The 20,439-nt window shown below is 40.0% G+C and overlaps 1 protein-coding gene across 4 annotated transcripts in view; it reads right to left on the bottom strand.

Annotated features, from left to right (window-relative positions):
• The window catches only part of ULK4 (unc-51 like kinase 4), a 513,120-nt gene that overhangs the window by 164,734 nt on the left and 327,947 nt on the right, over positions 1 to 20,439 (bottom strand). For all 4 annotated transcript variants that reach the window (XM_001917025.6, XM_023620688.2, XM_070237944.1 and 1 more), the window contains exon 33: positions 4,115 to 4,281. In XM_001917025.6, the coding sequence (XP_001917060.4) occupies positions 4,115 to 4,281 (167 nt within the window). The remainder of the gene's footprint in view (positions 1 to 4,114; positions 4,282 to 20,439) is intronic.

The raw sequence follows: 20,439 nt of genomic DNA, 5'->3' as shown, positions 1-20,439 counted from the left end.
GGTGAATCCTGAATTCAGCTTTGGACATGTTGAATTTGAGGCGACTATGTGGCATTCTAGCGGTCATGTGGAGGAAGCTGTTGGATATATAAGTATGGATCTCAGAGGAGAACTCTGAGTAGAAATATAAATTTAATAGTCCAAAACATATAAAACCTCGGAATGTCAACTTATGAGCCATATTTAATATTAAATGGTAATACAGCATTACCCAAAATGAGATAAAGGAATGCAGCTATATTCTCAGCATCAAAAAATTAAAAAAGCAAAGGAGAATACAATTCTACTACATTTAGCATTGCTACATGAGTCCAGCGCACAGGGGTACATACTCAGCAGAGCTTTGACAGTAAACACAGAGGTAAGGCATCTGTAGTGAACAAGAGACAGTCAATTCCTCGTACAGTTGCTGTTTGATGTCCCAAGCAGGTTTAAACACACAACGGAGCACAAGTTGCTATGGTGTGGCCCAGACCAATTCAATTCAATACTCACTGTGCTCCACAAACACCATCACACACACACTCATGATCCACAGCTGATATGACTCAGTCCCCATGCTATAGGACCTCAGGTTTAATTAAAAGGTTGACAAGCTCCCAAATAATTGTGCTAAAGGCAGCGTGTGAAAACAGCTATTGAGGTGGAAACAGAGTTTGAGTGGCGGGGGAAGTAGGAGAAGGTAACATTGACTTCACCATGTGGACGGTGGGGATGAGTCTACAGGGAATAACATGGACAGCAGGTGTTTCAGGTGCTGGGAGTCTGACGTGGAAAGACACAGCAGTGATAAGGTGCAGCATCCATCTGGAAAATGCCAAGGCAACCATTTGGTGTGGGAATGGGCAGCATGGAAGACTAGCAGACAACGCTGGAAAGGCATCCAGCGGCCAGATCATACAAGGCCTATAATGTCTTGCCAAGGAGTTAGGAAATTCTATCATAGATAATGAGATGTCATTTAAGTTTTCAAAGGAAGGGAGAGACATGATGAAGACTACGGGCTGTGACAGAAAAATCTCACTTGCATTCAATTACCAGACAAAGGGTAGCTCATGAGGAAGAACAACAAAGGGAAAGACATGGAGGAGTCAAACTGGATGATTCCAAGAGACACTAAAACAAAGAGTATGGCTCCCATCATGGAAAGCCTTTACGTGTGTGTGAGACTAAGGAGGACTCAGTAACCACATTTCAGTTTTTCAGCAATACCAACACATGTGCAAGTGAACAGCAGTTTAACTGTCCTCACATCAGGGGAGCAGTCTATCAAGCTCCCCCATCACTTCAGGAATGACAGACAAAGCCCAGATTGGGAAGTCAGCTGACCTGGATTTTAACACTCCATATGTGACTTCCCCAACCCCAAAGCTGGGTTAGGTTCTCCCCTCCCATATTCACTCTGCAGCATCCTGTACCTTTCAAGGGTTGATTCTCACAAATGTAACGAAATGATGCTTCACTTCACTACCTGTGTCCTGACGGTCTTCCCTATCAAACTGTAAGCTCACTGAGAGCTAACACCCCTCCTCTCTTGAGCCCTGCTGAAATCACAGGTGCCTGGCCCTGTGCCAGGCTCATAAGTGTAAAATAACACCATAAATTAATCTCTCTTAAGCCTGCTAGGAGTCAGTTTAGTCAGGAAATATGAACTGAGTGCCCTCCCATGCACCGAGACACAGAAATGAGGAAGTCTTGGTCCGCAGGAAGCGCCCTGTAAACAGGAAGGCGAGGTGAGCTCCTTTCTTCTTCTTGTTATTAATGACATAACAACCATTTACTGCTTACCTTCCCTGTACCAGGCGTATGTAAAGCACTTTCTATTTATATATATGCACATATATTTTACTCTTTAAGTTCCATGACAACCTGCAGAGTAGTTATTATCATATCTACTTTACAGATGAGCAAACTGATACTAAGACAGGTGAAGTAACCTGCTCAGGATCGTACAGGTAGCAAGTCGTGCGGCTAGCATTTGAATCCAAGGTATTTCAGTCTGCAAGGCCCATGTGCCCCCACCACACCAGTGAGTCTGGAGCATGTATTTGTTTCTGCTTACACATTCACACACAGTCCTCAAGGGGTTAATTTAAACCAGGCAGGTTGTAGGCAAGGTCTGAATTCCTAAGGGAGATTCCGACACCTCCTCCCTCATCCCCCACTGCTCCCCTCCCTGGTACACATTCCTGCCTCATATCACTCTCCTCCCTGAAAAAGAAAAGTGCTTCATAAATCTAAACATTATTATCATGTTAAACACTGGCAACCCTCAATTCTTCTAATTTAGAGAAGTTTCTGATGAAGTAGACAGAGGTTTTGAATGCAGAAGAATGCCCAGTGTGGAGCATGTTTATAAATGGAAGAGGTTACTTATGGTTTGGAAAGTACTTATCGCTCAGTGTTCTAGGAGAATGTGTCTTTCAAGCACACTCCACTTCCTTTCCCAACTCTTTCCCCTAATTCAGCCTCAAGGACTCTATGACTTTTAGATAGACACCAGCTATCATGGAGATCCAAGTAGGCAGTCAAGGTCAAAAGCAATACATGGCAGATATTACAGGGGAGCAATTAGAAAGATGATAGTAGTAAAATATACAGTGGTGCTGAAGAAAATGAAAAAAAAGTGATCTATTGGTTACACTAGCAAATTGAAAAAAGAGAATTAGAAGATATTTTGTATTAAGGAGTTTTCTTTTAAACACCCTTGAATATCTACCTAATCACTTGTAATAAAAGAGGATTTCTACTGTGTCTGGAATTTTTAAACTTCTGATCCTTTTTATCTCCAATCTACATAATCTTTTACAGAGTGATACCATCAAAGCATCTTACAAGAGTAACTATCGACTATATCTTTAAGAATTATAGAAAACTACCACTGTGGAAATTGAAATAAGAAAGAATGTTCTCTAAAGAGACACTTACCAGAAAAAAGGAAAAATTAAGAGAAATCCATAATTCAGGATTCCAAAGGACTTAGCAATGGTTTACTGTTAATTTAGAATTATTATAGATGAGCAAATAAAAACAACTAGGTGGTTCAAAGGCCATTTTCATTTACTGGCTTTACAAGTTTGGGTTAAACACTTACCCACTATCATGGCTGTTTAGAGAATCTTGGAATTATTTATTAAACCACACCAGACAACTTAATACTTGACTGGCTTAACTGTGGGTAAAAGATACCAGTTATCATAATGATGAATAACAGAGACTGAGCCAGAGTCTAGGGATTCACTCTTGGCTCTGCTACCAAAATTCTTGGCTGAGTATCAAAAACAGTTTGGTTTCAGCTTCTGCATCTATCCAAGCCAGGATGCTACCATTTGATATACATCTCTTGCGATTTTACCAGGATTCTAAATAGAACAATGAATTTATATTGGCTGTGTGCTTTCACATGACCTAAGTATCAGTTGACTTGGTTAGAGAGAGCATTAAATGAAATAGGCATAGAGAGGCACCTAACATGGAAAGTACTCAATAAACCCATATGCCTTTCCTTCCTTAGGGCATGATGCTAAGTAAATCCAGGAGACAGTTTTGGGCAAACTGACTTTTCCATAACCACTGAATACATTTCTAGTCCTCAAAACCACCTTGCAATTCCATGTTATTGATCATGAAAGCAAGTGAGAGAGTTTGTGTTGCATATGTGTGTATATGTGTGTATATCTATGTGTATACAAACACATACATGTACGTATGTTTGTGTGTGCATGTGTGCCTAAAATCTCAATCCACTGTTCCTAGAAAGCTGATCCATTCTGTTGGGGGCGGGAAGGAGCTCCATCTCAGGACAGGAAGACTGCACACTGCCTGGCCAACCCTGGGGTGCATGTAAGGCAAATGATCTCCTTGGTCAGGAGTAGCTCCCCAGTAAGCACTCGCTAAGTCTTTGCTTAGGCCTCTCCTGCTTTCCTTTCAGACTTTGTGATCAAATAATCTGTTCTTGACACGGGTCACTCAAAGATGGCTTACTTGGTACTCTATAGAATCATATGCTGTTTTTCAAAAATAAAGACACAGAGGAAGATTAGAAAGAAGAGAATGAAAGGGAAGTGTGACATGGAGTAGAGTTGTTCAAGACACAGGAAAAGATGTCCTCTACCTGCAGAGCCAGCCGTACAATACTTGATGTGTAGGTCAGCATGCCGTACAAAATATCAAGCAGCGAAAATAGCAGCGCGGCAGCCGTCTCATTGTTGTTTTTATTGTCCACGTCCAAGCATAGTGTGGCAGTTTCGGTGAACAAGTTACACACATGATGGACCAGGCCTGAGGGTAAAAAGGAAAGGGGTGAAATATTCATCATAAATTATAAAAATAACGTGTCATATGAACCCAACAGAGCAGGCATTCGTATTCTATGTTGCATAAATTCCAGGCAGTCCTCCAACTATACTCTGTACCAGACACATTTGAGAAAGTTTTTAAAAATGCAGATGTCCAGCCTCACTCCCAGAGTCTGCTCTCAGGAGCCTGGGATGGGGCCTAAAAATATACTGTTAAACAAGCTCCCCGGGTGATTTTGATGCAATAGTCCCCCAAATTCCACTTGGAGAAACACTACCCTACATAGACAGGCTTCAGAGGGATGGAAGGCTCCCTGACACTGGAAGGGAATATGTTACATATGAACGTCCTGTCCCCAGGTTCTAGGTTTGAAGGCACTGTTCTTCATGGTATGGATCAGGGATCACAGGTGAACCCAGGGGTCTATCAAGGGTCTACAAGTAATTGGGTCATCTCAAGAGGATAAAGGAATAAGGCAACATTTTTCTCATGTATTCCAAAAAGTTTGAAATGTAAGATTAATCATGATTTTAAGAAACCTGAAATTTAGAAATTGCCAGCTTCTATCATTTTGTCTATGCAAACTTCATATTAACAGTGTGGTTGGTCTTCATCACTTTTAGTTTGATGCAGTCTGTAACAAAAAATACATTTTCACATTTAAGGGCATTACTGTTTTAGTTGGCATTTTTATTGTTACCAGTATGTAGCATTAAACTTTAAATTCACGAAAATGATTCAGATGTAAATGTGGTGAAAACACACCATGAATATGTTATAAACCTAAATGGTAAACAGGACCGTCAGCATCAGTAGATCATCAGAATATTCTACAAGAAGTGAATCTTCAAAGACAAATATTTTACACAAGAAGATGAAAAAAAAGCATGGTAAGGAAGTATGACATGTATTGTAAGCTGGATTTTATTGGACCTGCAATCCATTTGTCCCTAGTCCCCAGATGATCAATTGGAGAGAAACTCTGCCAAGCACAGCCATCCAATCTTTGGTATCTCTTCCAAACAGTGCACACTGTCATTTCCAGGAAACCAATCTAGTTTTCCTGACAAGTGCAAAGTAATTCAAAGTAATTCTTAGAGTACAAAAGTAATTAATTTTGTCACTAAAGGCAGAGAGAAACCATAATTACAGAAGCATCATTCAAAGTTATAATCCTTGTCGTAAAAACAGGTATAAGTCACAAAGCCAAAGATAAATATACTTGAAGGGAAAGCAGAATGAATTATTGTCAAAATTTCTTTATCAAATGACAACGTTTGATAGTACATATCATCAATGACACATAGTACAGAAAAGCAATTATTATGACACGTGCATTACACCAGCAGGCATTCTCCTCAGAGCCAGAATGCATCACTCAAGTGCATGCTATGCATCAGCACTCGGCATTCGTGAGCTGCAGATAGGGTAGAAAGGCTTTAAAACAGAGTATTTGGTAAACACATGCTGTAAGAGAAGATGTTTGCCTTTTGGGGGTTCATGATTCCTTTGTGACACATCATGTAGATGGTGAGGGGTGCGGGGGGATGAAAACTGGTGAAGTCCAGTATATGAACAGCAGAGAAGGACACGGCTCTTCAGAAGGTGGAGGTGGACCCCTGAGCTTCCATCTACATGCTGCTGGACTCAGACTAAACGGCTGGTGAGCAACAGTGTTCTTCCTAATCTTCATTCAGTCTTCAAGGAAGGATGCAATCAATGGATGCAGTCACATCCCTGCTGGGAAGGAAAGTCCTTCCAGCCTGCTGTGTGAAAAACAGGCGACAAATGCCAAGCTCTGACCTTACACACTGAAGTCACCAGTGTCAGGGAAGGTGCTCTTATGAGATTAGAAATGAAGTATGACATAAAAATATTTCTTCACAACAGTGATAATGCCAGCAAAGCCCATTAATATGATGTCAAGTGGCCTATCTCAGGCATAAATTCAGTGCTCTTCATAGCCAGAACTTTCACTTCAGGGTCAAAATACATGTTTTTCTTGTTTAAATTTTTATTATGAAAACAAAGAAAGTCATGAGATGGTTCAGTAAAATGAATCCCTATCACCCTCCTCAACAATTATCAACATTTTGCCAATCTTGTTTAAGCTATCCTCATTTTTTTTTCACTATTTTATAGCAAATACCAGACATCATCTTATTTCTCCTGTAAATACTTCTGTGTAGTCTAACAGATAATGGCTCTCTTTTAACATAATCACTATGCCATTACCACTTAATAAAACTAACATACTTCTTAACATACTCAATACATAGTCTGTGTCCAAAAGTCAACTGTCTCAAAACTATCTTTTTAATAACTAGTTTGTTTAAATCAGGATACAAACCAGGCCCGTGCATTCCATTTGGTTGCAGATCTTAAGTCTCCTCAATCCCTAACAGTCCTTTCCCCACCCACAATTTTTCATGCCATTTTATTTGTTGGAGAAATTAGAACATTCTTCCCGTAGATTTTCTTGTGGTGTTGTTCCTACATCCCTGCATTTCCTATAAACTGGTAATTAGACCAAAAGACTTGACTTAATTCAGGTTCAATTACTTTGGCAATAATACTGGGGGCTGGGGGCTCTGTATTTCCTATTGCATTATATCTAGAAAGATATACCACCTAGCTGGTCCACTCTTAATGACGTTAAAACTAGTCCATGAATTCAGGGGTTGTTAGCCCAACCCATCCATTATAAAGTTCCCCATCAAATGTTATCTACTAATGACCATTGTCTAATCCCATTATTTCATTAGATATGGCAATATGGTTATTTTCAAATTCTGTCATTCCTTCTGTATTTTTCAGCTGATTTTCTTATATAAAGAATGCTGCTTTATTAACTTATTTGGTTATCATAAAATATGACTTGTAAAGGAAAGGCAAGATAAATGTTTGATAAATGTTTCTTTCTTGTCATTTACCAGTTTCAGAACAATGATTTTGGAGTGCTTGCAACTATCAAATGTGACTAAGGTAGGGTGGGTAGCAAAGCCACAAAGTATCAAAGGTTACTAATGAGTTCATTTTGCAGCATCATTGTAAATATAATGAGTTTTTAGTATGTTTTATGGATTTCAATTGATTTTAGTAATTATTCTTTTTTATACTCAACTTGTGCTATATTTAGCCACTGAGAGTCCATTAAAAGTGTCCTACCTTCTGCTATGACAGTATGTCCCAAGTTCATCTTACAAATTCCTGCCTCAGACTAGGCATTAGCTACTTCACAGGAGTCCTAATTTCTTTTAATGAGAAATGGTATTTAGAGACATGGTCTAAGGCACCAGGAATGCTCATGGCTACTGGGTCATTGATTCAGTGGATAGAGATAAGAAGTATACATCTTTTAGACACAGAAAAATAATGAGTTCAGACAAATATTTCCAATTCTAGAGTCCAGAAATAGACTATCACTTATAAGGTCAAATGATTTTCAACAAGGGAATTCTTTAGAAAAAGAAAAATTCTTTTCAACAAAAGAGGATGGAAAAACTGATTACCCATATGGGGAGAAAACAGATCCTTGACCATTATCTCACACAATATGCAAAAATTAATTTCAGATGAATCATAGATCTAAACATAAAAGCTAAAATTATAAGAGTTCTGGAAGAAAATGTAAGAGAAGATCTTTGCAACTAGGAGGTAGGGAAGGTTTCTTATACTCAAAAAACAATGATCATTTAAAAATGGATAAATTAGACTTCATCAAAAATTAAAACTTTTGCAAATCAAAAAGCACTACTAAGAAATAGACAAGCCAAAGATTAGGAGAAACTATTTATGACGTATATATCTGATAAAGAATTTATATCCAGAATATATAAACAATCCCTACAACTCAATAATAAAAAGATAATCCAATTTTTAAAATGGGTAAAAGACAAAGTTCACAAAAGATATATGTCAATAAGCATGTGAAATGTGTTGAACATCATTAGTCATCAACAAAATGCAAATTAAAATGACAATGAGATACCACCAGACACAAACAGGAATAATTACAATGAAAAAAACTGACAATACCCAATGTTGGTAAGGATGTGGAGTGATCACAACTTACATACATTGCTGATGAAAAATGGTGGTAGTTTTTTATAAATTTAAATACACATTTACCATATTACCTAGCTGTTCCATTCTTAGGTATTTATCCAAGTAAAATGAAAACATATGTCCACATAAAGACTCACTAGACCTTTATTCAAAACAGCCCAAAGCTAGAAATAGCCCAGGTGTCCATCTATAGGAGAATGGATAAACAAATTGAGATATATTCATACAACAGAGTACTACTCAGCAATAAAAAGGAATGAACCACTGAATCCCACAACAGAATGGCTGAACCTCAAAAACAATGAAATGAGAGACAGATGCCAGAAACAAAAGAGGTTTATAAACTCAGTTGTAGAAATACATTTAAAGAACACTTGTCTGTGTTGATTGAGATCAAAACAGTAGTTGCTTCCAAGGGAGGGAAAGGACAGAAGTTTCTAGGGTGATGGAAATGTTCTACACTTTAACAGGGTGTTGGTTACAGGAGTGTATGCATTTTTCAAAATGGATTGAACTGTACATATAAGATTTGTACATTTCACTGCCTGTAAATTATTCCTAAATTAAGAAGTGCAGAGCTAAAGAAACAAATTGAGATAGACTAGAGCAGCATCGGAGGATGATAAATGAGTGGGTGGGTGCTGCCTGTACGGGGATGATAGCAGCGTTTACTGAGTACTTGCTCTGTGCCTGGAACGGGGCCTTTACTTGCCTTTTTACTTTTAATACCTCACCGGAATTCTGTAACAGCTCCAAGACGTAGATGCTGATATCTCCATTTTATACAAGGGAAAACAAAAACTCAGGGTATTTAAGTAACCAGTTCAAGTCACAGAGTAAGTACAAGTCACAGAAGTCATTTGAACCTACATATAACTCCCAAATCTACATACTTTCATCAATATCGTGGAGCCTTTAGGAGCAAGCAGTGGGGAATTGAGAGCAGAAGGCCAATGAGGTCATGCCACAACCAAGTGGTGGCGGGAAGCAAGGAGGAGGCAGAAAAATCACTAAACTAGTATGATGTGTAACTTGCTGGCAATGGTGGGGTAGGTCAAAAAGCATCAGTAAGGAATAGGAAAACTATACCATCACTGGAAGAAATGGGCGAGTGAGTTTTATAGGAACTGTAAGTTAGCTTTTAAAATATGCCAAGTTTGAGATAACATCCAAAAGCCAATGCTGAAGGGCAGTTGGAGATTGAGGCTTAGGAATCAGGCAGCAGTTGAGCTTGAAAAGAGAGAGGTGAGAGGTGACCAAAGAGAGTGGAAAGTTCCCAAAGGAAAGGCAAGACTGAAAGGGGCACAGAGTCAAGGACTAAGGGTTGAGGAAATCCAAGACAGGGGCAGAGATTCATAGAGGAAATGGAGGCAAAGGTGCTGACATAATAGAGAAAGAAGCATGATGTATAATGCCACGGATATCAGGAACGACTAGAACTAAAAAGAAAAAGGGTGTCAAGGATGTCTAACTGACACAGTTCAAAGCCCGAGAAAAGTGCACTGATCGGGTCGTTTCCAGGTCACTGACGCCTGTCATTGGTAAAATTTGTTAGGTCTTGTGACCTGAAGTCAGGCTTCAAGTTGCCAGATCTTCCTCATTGCATTTTCCCACATACTATGTAAGTTTTGACATATTTGTTTCCATGCTGTGTCCAGAATTTCCCCATAGAGGAAGTTAGGAAATACAGTTTCTTGGAAGAAAGGCGGGTTTGCACCTACATTTGCACAAGGCTGACAACACCAGTTGTCCATATCCACCACGGAAGCCAAGGGAGGGACCGTGCGGTTAGTCCCCTCACCTTACCCCAGGGGACTTGAGGATTAGATTGCTGATATTGGCAAAGCTCTGTGAACTGGCTAACAGATGATGCATTTTACTCAAGTGAAGGAATAAATCTAAGAAGGAGACAAAGGGAAGGAAAGGAAGTTAACATTCCCCTGTCTCTGTACTTTTATTCTTCTCCACAGAAAAGTTCTGATCAAGAGAAAGATACTCCATCTCCAAACAGATGGAGTGAAGTTCAAGGATATTGCCAGGGCTATATTCTCCAGAGTGAAAAGTGTCCAAGGGATCAAACTTCCACTAAGAGCATCAGTGACAATACAGCATAGGCAGAGGCCTGCAGCTCTGGGAAAAGCCCAGCCATTCCTTTCTTTGTTGTTTTTTGGGTTTTTTTCCCCCTCCTATCCTGTCTCTCCTCTCTCATCCAGACCCAGTCTGAGATGCAGTAGCTACCTGTGGCTTAGGTCAGCTCTGCTCCAGACCCCCTGGGCAAATGCACAGCCCCTGGCCGTGTCTCCTGCCTCTCTCTGTGGGTGCTAGCTGGCAAGCATCTGTGTGCAGGGCAGAGGGAGGCTTTCCTGCATGACAGCGTTAAGATCCAAGACTGAAGTTTCAACACTGAGGCAAACGCACAGGGAAAGCACAGCCAACTCTGTTTTCAGACCAGCAGGTAGACCAGTATAGGAAATGAGGCTAAAAGCAGCCCTCTGCGTTGACCAGCATATTGCTTGCCTGTCATCTCCCTCAGAGATGCTGTCCAAAGACATCTAGCACAGCATTCTAGTATTTCCCAGTCCTCTCGTCAAACACCATCATAACAACCACTCAATACTCCATCCTAACATCTCTAAAAGAAACAAAAATTCATTAAGCCAAAGAATCCAAGAATTATTTTGCATTAATTACAACCAACTCATCAAAAAAATCCAAGAATTATTTTGTACTAATTATAAGCAAATCTCTAAAGGAGTCATCCCCACAAGTTATTTTCAAGTGTTCAATGTTCCAGGAATATTAATGTGCATGAGCTGTTCCCAGCTCCAGTCATTGTGTCCTTATTATATCATTACTTTTTCAAAATGTGTTGGAGTAGAGAGCTAATAGAAGAGTACACTTTGAACTTCTAAGCATTTGAAAGTACTTTATATTTCTATAATTAATTATCTGAATACAATACTCTACATCCAAATGTAACCTCCCAAATAGAGGCTTCCTTCTAGATAAGTTTACACTTACATCATACAAGCATGTGGTCATTTTCACTTAAAAGTCAACCTAAACCAACAATCCAGAAGAGGAGTATAAAAGCATCCACAAAATTCAGTGTGGGGAAATTGTTCTTTCCCAAATTCATCAATGCTTAACCACCAAAACCAGAAGTCATACCAAGTCAGCTGAGTTAAAAGTCTGCTTTTAAATAGAAAAAGACGGAGGGTGAAAGTGGCAATGCCCGTCCTGGACACACTGACAGAGTAAATGGAGGCACCTGTGAACTGTAGGGCCCTGAGCTATAGCATTCACGTGCACTCAACCTCTTCTGGAAGAATGTTAATGAGCAGCCACGCAACACAGAAATGACCCCACATGAACACATGTCCAAACATCTCTGAGGTTAAAAATTTCTGAACCATCTCAGTGTGGGTTTTTGCCTGTTATTCCAGCCCCGTTAAGTACGTGTCCAACAGGCTTGCACAGGCTGGTATAGGCGCTTTGTAAGAGGCCCTGGGTGTCTTCGTCTGTGCCTGGTACCAGGCCAAGAGTTGCTCTGGCCATCCTCCTCCTCATGCATTTGCACTCCCTCTGCCTTGGAGCTTTGGATTCCCCTCTCATCTAAAACCCTCACCCTCACACTCTGCCTAAACACTAGGGGCCGCAGAGTTTGGCTTTCCCCAGTCAGCAGAGGGGCCCTGAATAAGTTTCACTGAATGAGGATAACTAAGCCAATTCATAATTCTGTGCTCCGCTGAAATAAAGTAACTCATCAAACCTGAAACTGAAAGTACCTCATGGATCACAGCTTGGGGACTTCTCAAATATGACAGATGCAAATGTTTTAATTACATTTTTCTTCCAAAAATCTGAAGGGACTCTGTATTCAGAGCATTCGTTCTGAATTACCTTCCTAATAAAACTTTGTATATGAGAGTATCTTAAAAAACTCTCCCAGCTCCCTGCGCCTACAGTGGTCCTTGGATCCTATGACTGGCACAAATGCAGTTTAGCACTTCATTCCACAGATAGAGGAGAAGACAATATTGAATTATTCCAAGTATATAATTTAGTCTGGTCACCTCTTCAAGGGGCTGCAATGCCCTTTTCTGGTTTAAGCAGAGACCTTGAAATTTAGCAACATGTTAAGCTACTTTCTATGTGGCCAAAAAGAGGCTCCAGCTGCATACTTAAGACGTAGAAGTTTTGGCTAGAATGAACACAATTATAAAACCCCTGAAAGGAAAGTGTAACACGTAAGGGATTCATGCACTGAAGATACACTACTTTTGATTACTCAGAGATAAAGTAGCTTAGTATTGATTTAAACAAATATATCTGGAACAAATTTTATCAACGAGAATATAAAAAGTAGAAGTAGATGCTAATTTCATACTCAAATCTTAAGATATAATATTGTTTATGACTAATCTAAAAAGTAAATTTTATTAACTCCAAAGTGCATAAACTATCTACCTACCAGGAAACAGATGAGTAACGAACAACTGATCATATATGTGCAACACCCAGGAAAGCACTGGAAGAGAGTCAGTTGGAGGGCAGAGAAGGAAACCCTCTCAGGAAGGAGGGTGGCCCCTCAGCAGCAACACAGCCCACAGTCTGCCCCAAGAGTCTAAAAGCTTTGTCTAAGTCAACTCCGACTTTAACGCAGCACTTGCTGAATTATGAAGGGGCTTTATGAGCTGGGCACTGGGCTAGAGCACATCCTCGTGAGGCCCACATCCCGGAAAATCTTCAATCCTTCCCTTTCTTCCCTCCCCTGCGGTCTGTCTATCTCTGAGATGGGAGGTAAGCATTCAGGAGAAAACATGAATCATTCATTCATTCACTGATTCATTTGCAATATGCTGAGCTTTGGTAATATAAATTTTACAGTGCTAAACAGAAAATGTTGGCTTGGTGCAATGGGCCAGAAAGAGAGATGATTAATTAGGAGGACAGGGAAAGTGCTTGTGGGGAAGGAGGGACTTTAAGCGGACTTTGCAGGACATTTGAGTTTGGATAGGCAGAGAAGAGAGGAGGGGCACACTAGGTTTGGTCAATAAACGTGAGAAAGGTTTGCAGTGGCAGTTTGAACATGCTGTATTCAAACTACTGTCTGAAGGCTAGAATACAGGGCCCCGTGAAGGAGAGCAGCAAGAGGCAAGGGGAGAGAGGCTCTAGTCAGATTCCTAAGGCTCCTAAAGGACAGAAGACCCTCGACTGTATCCTATAGGCAATGCAAAGTGGCAAAGATTTCTCCCAGTGGTTTCTTATTATAAAAGAAATATATACTCATTATAGACATTTTTCATTCTTTCTTATACTCTAAAAATTCAAATAATACAAATATATGTATTTGAATGTAAAATGTATGACATAGACAATAAGAAGTTGACTGACATTCCATTTCCTCAAAACTCACCAGACATAAGTTTGCTGTAGATTCTTTCTAGGCTATGAAATATATGTAAATACACACACATATATATATATGCATGAAATATATTCTATCGCTTGCTTTTTTTCACTGAAGAATATATCAGATATCGTACCACATTACATAGGTATAGTGCTATCTCATTCTTTTAAATAACTGCACAGTGTCCCATTTTTAAAATAAAATTCCATGATAAAGTTAACAATCCCAAGAAAGAGAGGGGCCAGCCCCGTGGCCGAGTGGTTAAGTCCATGCGTGCTCTGCTTCGGGTGGCCCAGGGTTCGGATCCTGGGCATGGACATGGTACCACTCGCCATGCTGAGGCGGTGTCCCACATGCCACAACTAGAAGGACCCACGACTAAAATATACAACTATGTGCTGGGGGGATTTGGGGAGAAAAAAAGCAGGAAAACAAAAAAGAAGAAGATTGACTACAGTTGTTAGCTCAGGTGCCAATCTTCAAAAAAAAAAAAAAAAAAACAAGAAAGAAAGAGACACTGTGAAGTTCAGGTACCACCTGGTTACTGTGCAGCAGCCACTCTGCACAAGGTGACTGTGTCCCCAGCCACAGTCAACTGTTTCCTTCCCCTGGAGTTCCAGAAACAGGGCAGGGAAGGTCAGAGTGGCATCTCTGAGGACCACATTTTAACATTTGAAACTGGGGAGTGGCAGTGGTGATGCAGCATCTCAAGGATTAAGCAGCAAGGACACTGGGCTACAGCAAAAATGAAAAGGCAAACGATGGGCGGAGAAGAGAAACAGGGAGAGGGGCTCAGGGTGTCATGTTTGGGCCCCCGGTTCTAGCTGTCTCTGGGGCCTAGGAATGATTCTCCCCTTGAGTTCCCTGAGACACTTGTAGACTGCTGCGGCTAGTCACGCAGCTAGTCTAAGTTTCTGACACATGCAGCTAAGAGTCCTAACCCACACAACAGGGGGTTCTGTTGTTTTTTTTTTCCTGGTCTTCTTTTAATGGGTTAGATCAAGAGTCTCCCAGTTGTCAAGTTTCAAGTTATTCAGTGATCTTCAAAAACATCCTTTCTTGACTCCATGCACGATACCCCTTCCCTTCCCTTTCTTTCAGTCTGTATTTATTTATTTATTGTTTATTTTCATCAGAGTCAGAAGTCTTATTGCAATCCCAGGTCACCTTCTTCTCCCCAGAGACAACTAGTTTCACCTCTTTTACTTGATTATTTTATTACTTACCTCCATTTCTAAATAACACACTTGCATTTTCTGAGTTTTAGGCATTAGTGAGGGGTAGTGATTTCCTACCCCTCACTAATGAAGACGCAGCTCTTTCCCACCTCCGACCTCATGTGCACACAATTCCCACCCCTCATCCCCCTGCTATGGTTATCTCTTACTTTTAACCAGATTGATATTCAGTGATTAGGTTGCTTTGACTGTGTAACACTACTCCCAATTAAATCACATAGAAAACTATGATTATTTTTCCTTACCTGGGCGACTTCTTGTTTTCCCTGGAGTTAATAATTTAGAAGATTTGACTCTCATTTTAATGTGCTTTAGGAGTGTGGTAAGATGAATAATGCCCCCCTCCCCAAAGATATCCACATCCTAATCCCTGGAAACTGTGAATATTAACTCACATGGCAAAAGGGACTTTGCAAATGTGATTAAGTTAAGGATCTTGAGATGGAGAATGGTCCTGGATTATCCAAGTGCGTCCAATGTCATCAAAAGGGTTCTTATAAGAGGGAGACAGGAGATCAGAATAAGCAGTAGGAGATGTGATAACAGAAGAGACTGGAGTGATGCAAGGAAGGGGCCACAAGCCAAGGAATGCAGGCAGCCTCTAGTAGCTCTTCAGCTTGAGCTTTCAAGGCAAAGAAACAGAACCCTCCAGAAAGAATGAAGCCCTGCCAATATCTTGACTTTAGACTTTTGACCTACAGAAATTTAAGAGAATGCATTTTCATGTTGTTTTAAGCCACTAAACTTTTGGCTTTGTTACTATGGCAATAAGAAACTAATACAAGGAGGGAGCAAAATAATTCTCTTGTCTTAGGCTGTCATCTTTACCAAGAAGTCCTCAGCCAGTGTTCCTACTAAGGAAAGGCACTTTAGAATTTGTGTCAACTGACAGACCAAGAACTTTGAGAACCCAATTTGATAATATTGGAGATGCTCTATATTCACTACATTGTTGTGTGGGAAAAGCTTATGAATTGGCTCATTTTTGGTTAGCCAAAAACAGAGACGGAAATTATAAAATTCAAAGTATAGCAGAGAACACACATTGGACTGGGAGTCTGGAGTTGCACATTCTCCTCTCAGCCCTACCAGAACGTAACAGAGCGACCGTGGTCAACTCACTCCATTTTACTGAGCCTTAATTTCCTCATTAGAAAATGAAGAAGGAGCATTACGTGATGTCTGAGGTGTCTTTTAGCTCTGTTATTTTATAAGTCAGAATGTGGCAAATGAATATTATCTCTAAACCTATTAAAGCTCTACATGGAAAGTTATTTCCTTACGCTTTCAATCAAGATGCATGGCAACAAACTATGCCTATTATTTATAAATCAATACTCTAAGGCTAAAAATTTGCTATTAGAATAAGCCAGTGCATAGAAACACTGATAACAACAAAAACCTATATGGCTCTTACCATGTGCCAGGTACCATTCTAAGTGCTTTCACCAATATCCAACCAAAATCCCCTTCACAACTCCAGTTCACAGATGATGAAACTGAGGCTCAGAAAGCTTGGGTAACTTTGCCAAGGCCATCTGGCTCCATAATCTGTGCCATTAACCACTATTCAAGACTGCTTTTCTGTAACTGAAATGACTGAAAATGGAAAAGGAGGAAAATAAGACTATCTATTAAGTCTAATGAGTGAGTGCACAAAACAAAACAAAAAAAGATTTGTTTAAAAAGGTATCAGTAGGGCCAGCCCTGTGGCACAGTGATTAAGTTCAGCGTGCTCTACTTCAGCAGCCCAGGTTTGCAGATTCAGGTGCCAGGAGCAGACCTACACCACTCTTTAGCCATGCTGTGGTGGCAACCCACATATAAGGTGGAAGAAGACTGGCACAGATGTTAGCTCAGGACTAATCTTCCTTAAGGAAAAAAAGAGGAAGATTGGTAACAGACGTTAGCTCAGGGCTAATCTTCCTCACAAAAAGTTTAAAAATAAATTTAAAAAATATATAATTAGCAACAGATGAAGGTAAGAAAGAGGGCTTCACATACCAAGTAGAATGTCTCCCACGACTAGAGAAACATAAAGTGCTAAAAAATAAGTAAAGAAAAGAAGGGACAGAAAATTGCCATGGCACTAAGACATTCTGCCTTGGAAATAAATCTGCTTCATTAGAATCTTATTTTGCAAAAGTTATTTTAGCACTTGTACACAGCAGGTCTATCATCCCATGACAATCTTCTACTTCAGTGACATCTTTCCACACTAATTAACAGGTGTCACTCACAGAGTGAGCCCACTCTAGCTGACGTTGCAGGAGGTGCAGAACAATATTAGATATTCAACATCAGTGCTGTCAAGTAAATGACAACAATCAGCAGGGAATGCATTTCATTTTCAGCTTTCTGGTGGAGAAAATAAATATTAGGAAGAAATTGATACACAGCTTTTACTCATCAAATTTCTGAAAAATTTGAAGCCACGTTGGAAATCAATTTAAGCTATAAAGGGACTTGTAAATGCTCACTTTAATAAACATAAAGGATAAAGCTAGCAGAAATAACCAGAGGGAAATAAACGGGGAAACAAGCTTAAAACAGAAGAATATAATACTCATTCTTTACCTCCTTGCAACTGACTTCTTGATGGTTCTTTTGGAAATGCTGCTTTCTCTTGGCTTACAGGACACCTCATTGTCTGGGTTTCCTCCCTGCCTGCTCCTTCTCAGTTTCCTGGAGCTCTTTTTCCCTTCACCCTACAATCAATCAAGTGTGTGTATTCATCTGATGAGAGCCTGTCTTCCCTACTAGACCATAAATGCTTCAAGAGCAGGAAAGATATTTATTTGGGTTATTCCTGTCTCACCTAAGCCTAGCACAGTCCCTGGCTCATAGGAGGTACCCAAGAATCATGTGTCGAGTAACTGACATTACAACATGACCAAAGAAGGGCTCATTCTAGAAATTCATAGCTCATTAATCATTATAAAACCCATTAATGAAAATTATACTTAACAGTGCATGGAAACAAACAACAATCACCAAAATGAGAACAAGCAGAGGCTATTCAGAGCTTCCTATAGCAAGGGAGTCAGCCACCATCACTTACATTTGGCAGAGGCCCAAAGGTAGACAGAGGACAGAGAAAGCTTTACAGTAAAAAAGACAGGAAGGCTTTGGGTGTGCACTGATTGGAGGTTGTTGGCATGAGGAAGCTGGAGGCAAGTTAATTAGAAGTAGGGCACCTTATGTTATTGATTTAGGGAGCACATTTGGCTTTCTGTGGTTGGTCCTGAGTTGGAAACAGAGGCAAAAATTAAGGAAACTGGCAGTTATTTACCAAGTCCTGACTGATTTGGGCCAATTGTTACAGGGGTGGTGGTTTGGCATCCTGGACTGGTTGCTGCAGAGGCTGGGAGTCAGAGTTCTATTCTCATAATGATCTGGCCATTGTCCATTTATGTATATAGCCTCTCAACAGCAGAGGCATATCCTTTAAGGTCAGGAACAAGAAAAGGATGCCCACTCTTACAACTTGCATTAAAAATGCTGTTGGATAATCTAGCCAAGGCAATAATAATTGTCAACTACTTTGATAGTTAAGCTAATAGCCTTCTTTAAAAGCCTACTTAGAGAGGGAGGGGGCAGTAAGATTTGAAACTGTTAAAAAAGATGAAGTAGAACCACATGTACTGACATAGAAATATGTCTACGACATATCATATGTAAAACCAAGCTAAAAAAACAATACATAGAGAATAATAGCATATATATTATAGGCATTTAAGAGTAATTTTTTAATTGAACACTTCCTATTTTTCAAGAACTATGCTGTTTTACACACATTATCTTTGCACACATCTCACCTAATTCTCCATGGCCACTCGGTTATTATTCTCATACTTTGCAGATGAGAAGTGGGGATCTTCCAGAGAACTGGAAGTAAGGTGTGAACCCAGGCAAACTAACTTCGGACCTGAATTCTTCCTCACTACCTCCTTCTGCTTGGTAAGCTCTACACACATGGCTAACCCAGCTCATCTCTGGGGGTAGAGCTCACTTTTAACTTCATATACTTCTGCATTACTTAAATTTTTATAATGAATATTTGTTGCTTTTATGATAGGAAAGGTTACAGATATTTTACATCTTATAAAAAATTTAAAAGAAGAATGATTGATAGTACTTTATTTTTTCATTGGGGTCTGAAACTTACAAACTTGCTAGCAGTGAGTAAAGGCTTCTGCTCAGGGTTCAGTCTGAGCCTCTGTAACAGCAAGTGAAACTCTTACACCATTCTGACGCCTTTGTGAGTTTTATTCCACCCTGAAGAAAAGTTTCAAGCGTCTCAACTATAAGAAAGCTTGATATCAAGAAAAGAAATACTACTTGGCAGCTTGTGGGACATTTAAGTGCTGGATTTGCTTGTCCAATTGGGATGGCTTTGGCACAGGGGCTTAGCGTGAAAAACAACAACACAGAAAATGGAACTGAGAAAACGACATACTTGCATCATCCTTCCTGGATGATGAGCAAAAGTAGTCTCATTCCTTTTCAGGACCCATCCCTCACACTTAAGCTCCATCTCTGTCCCTTCTGCCCTCCCCAAACCTTCCAAGTTATTCACTTTCTTGTAAGTTTCTTTCATCTCTACCTTTCATCTGTCTTTTTCAACTAAGCCAATTTCTCAATTCCAAAGGAAATCCTCAACCGGCCTTTGTGCCCCCTGAGAAATACCATCCTGTCCCTCTTTCTTTTACTGACAATGTAGACAAATCTGTTTCCTTTCTATTTTGTCTGCTGTTAAAGTCACCATTAGAATTTTCAAAAGGTACTTTACTACAAGTACTTCAGCATTTGATTATTTATTCTCAACACTGGCTTATTTCACACTGCTCTCCTGGGTTCTCTGTCACTCCTCACCAGGTGGTTGGTAAGAGAATAATTTCTTGGACACAATGGGATGGTAACAGGATCTTTCTGAAGACTCGAGCATCTACAGGGCAGGGTGTGTCATGCTTTCATTCTCTTGCTTGGCCCAGTGCTTCAAAATCATTACGTGGATTTCGTCTAGTAATGGAGACAGACCCTAATAACAACTAGATGAGATACAGAGCAGCACTATTTCCCTTCCTGGTGCAATCTTTTCTTCCATTGACCACCTCCTGGGTAGGAATGAATGCCTTCTCCTAAGCTTCAGCTCCCCTTGGCACGATCTGCAAAGTTCTTTGCTGTATAAGAAACTCACCTACTTTGCTAAGTTTTCAAGGCAGTCAGTACTAACACCCTGAGATCCGGTAAACACAAGTTCTACTGTAGACTAGTTACTTAACTCGTCCCACTCACGAAAGATCATCCCTCAGATATCACCTCTCACCAATTTTGGCTAGCAAAATTCTAGTCACTAGATTCTAATTATAAAGCCTAAGACATAGAATATTAATATTAATATACAGGGTACGATTA

Source organism: Equus caballus, chromosome 16 (assembly GCF_041296265.1).
Source record: "Equus caballus isolate H_3958 breed thoroughbred chromosome 16, TB-T2T, whole genome shotgun sequence".
Taxonomy (NCBI): Eukaryota; Metazoa; Chordata; class Mammalia; order Perissodactyla; family Equidae; genus Equus; species Equus caballus.
Note: the sequence above shows the minus strand (reverse complement) of the source record. Positions and strands in the feature narration are given on the sequence as shown.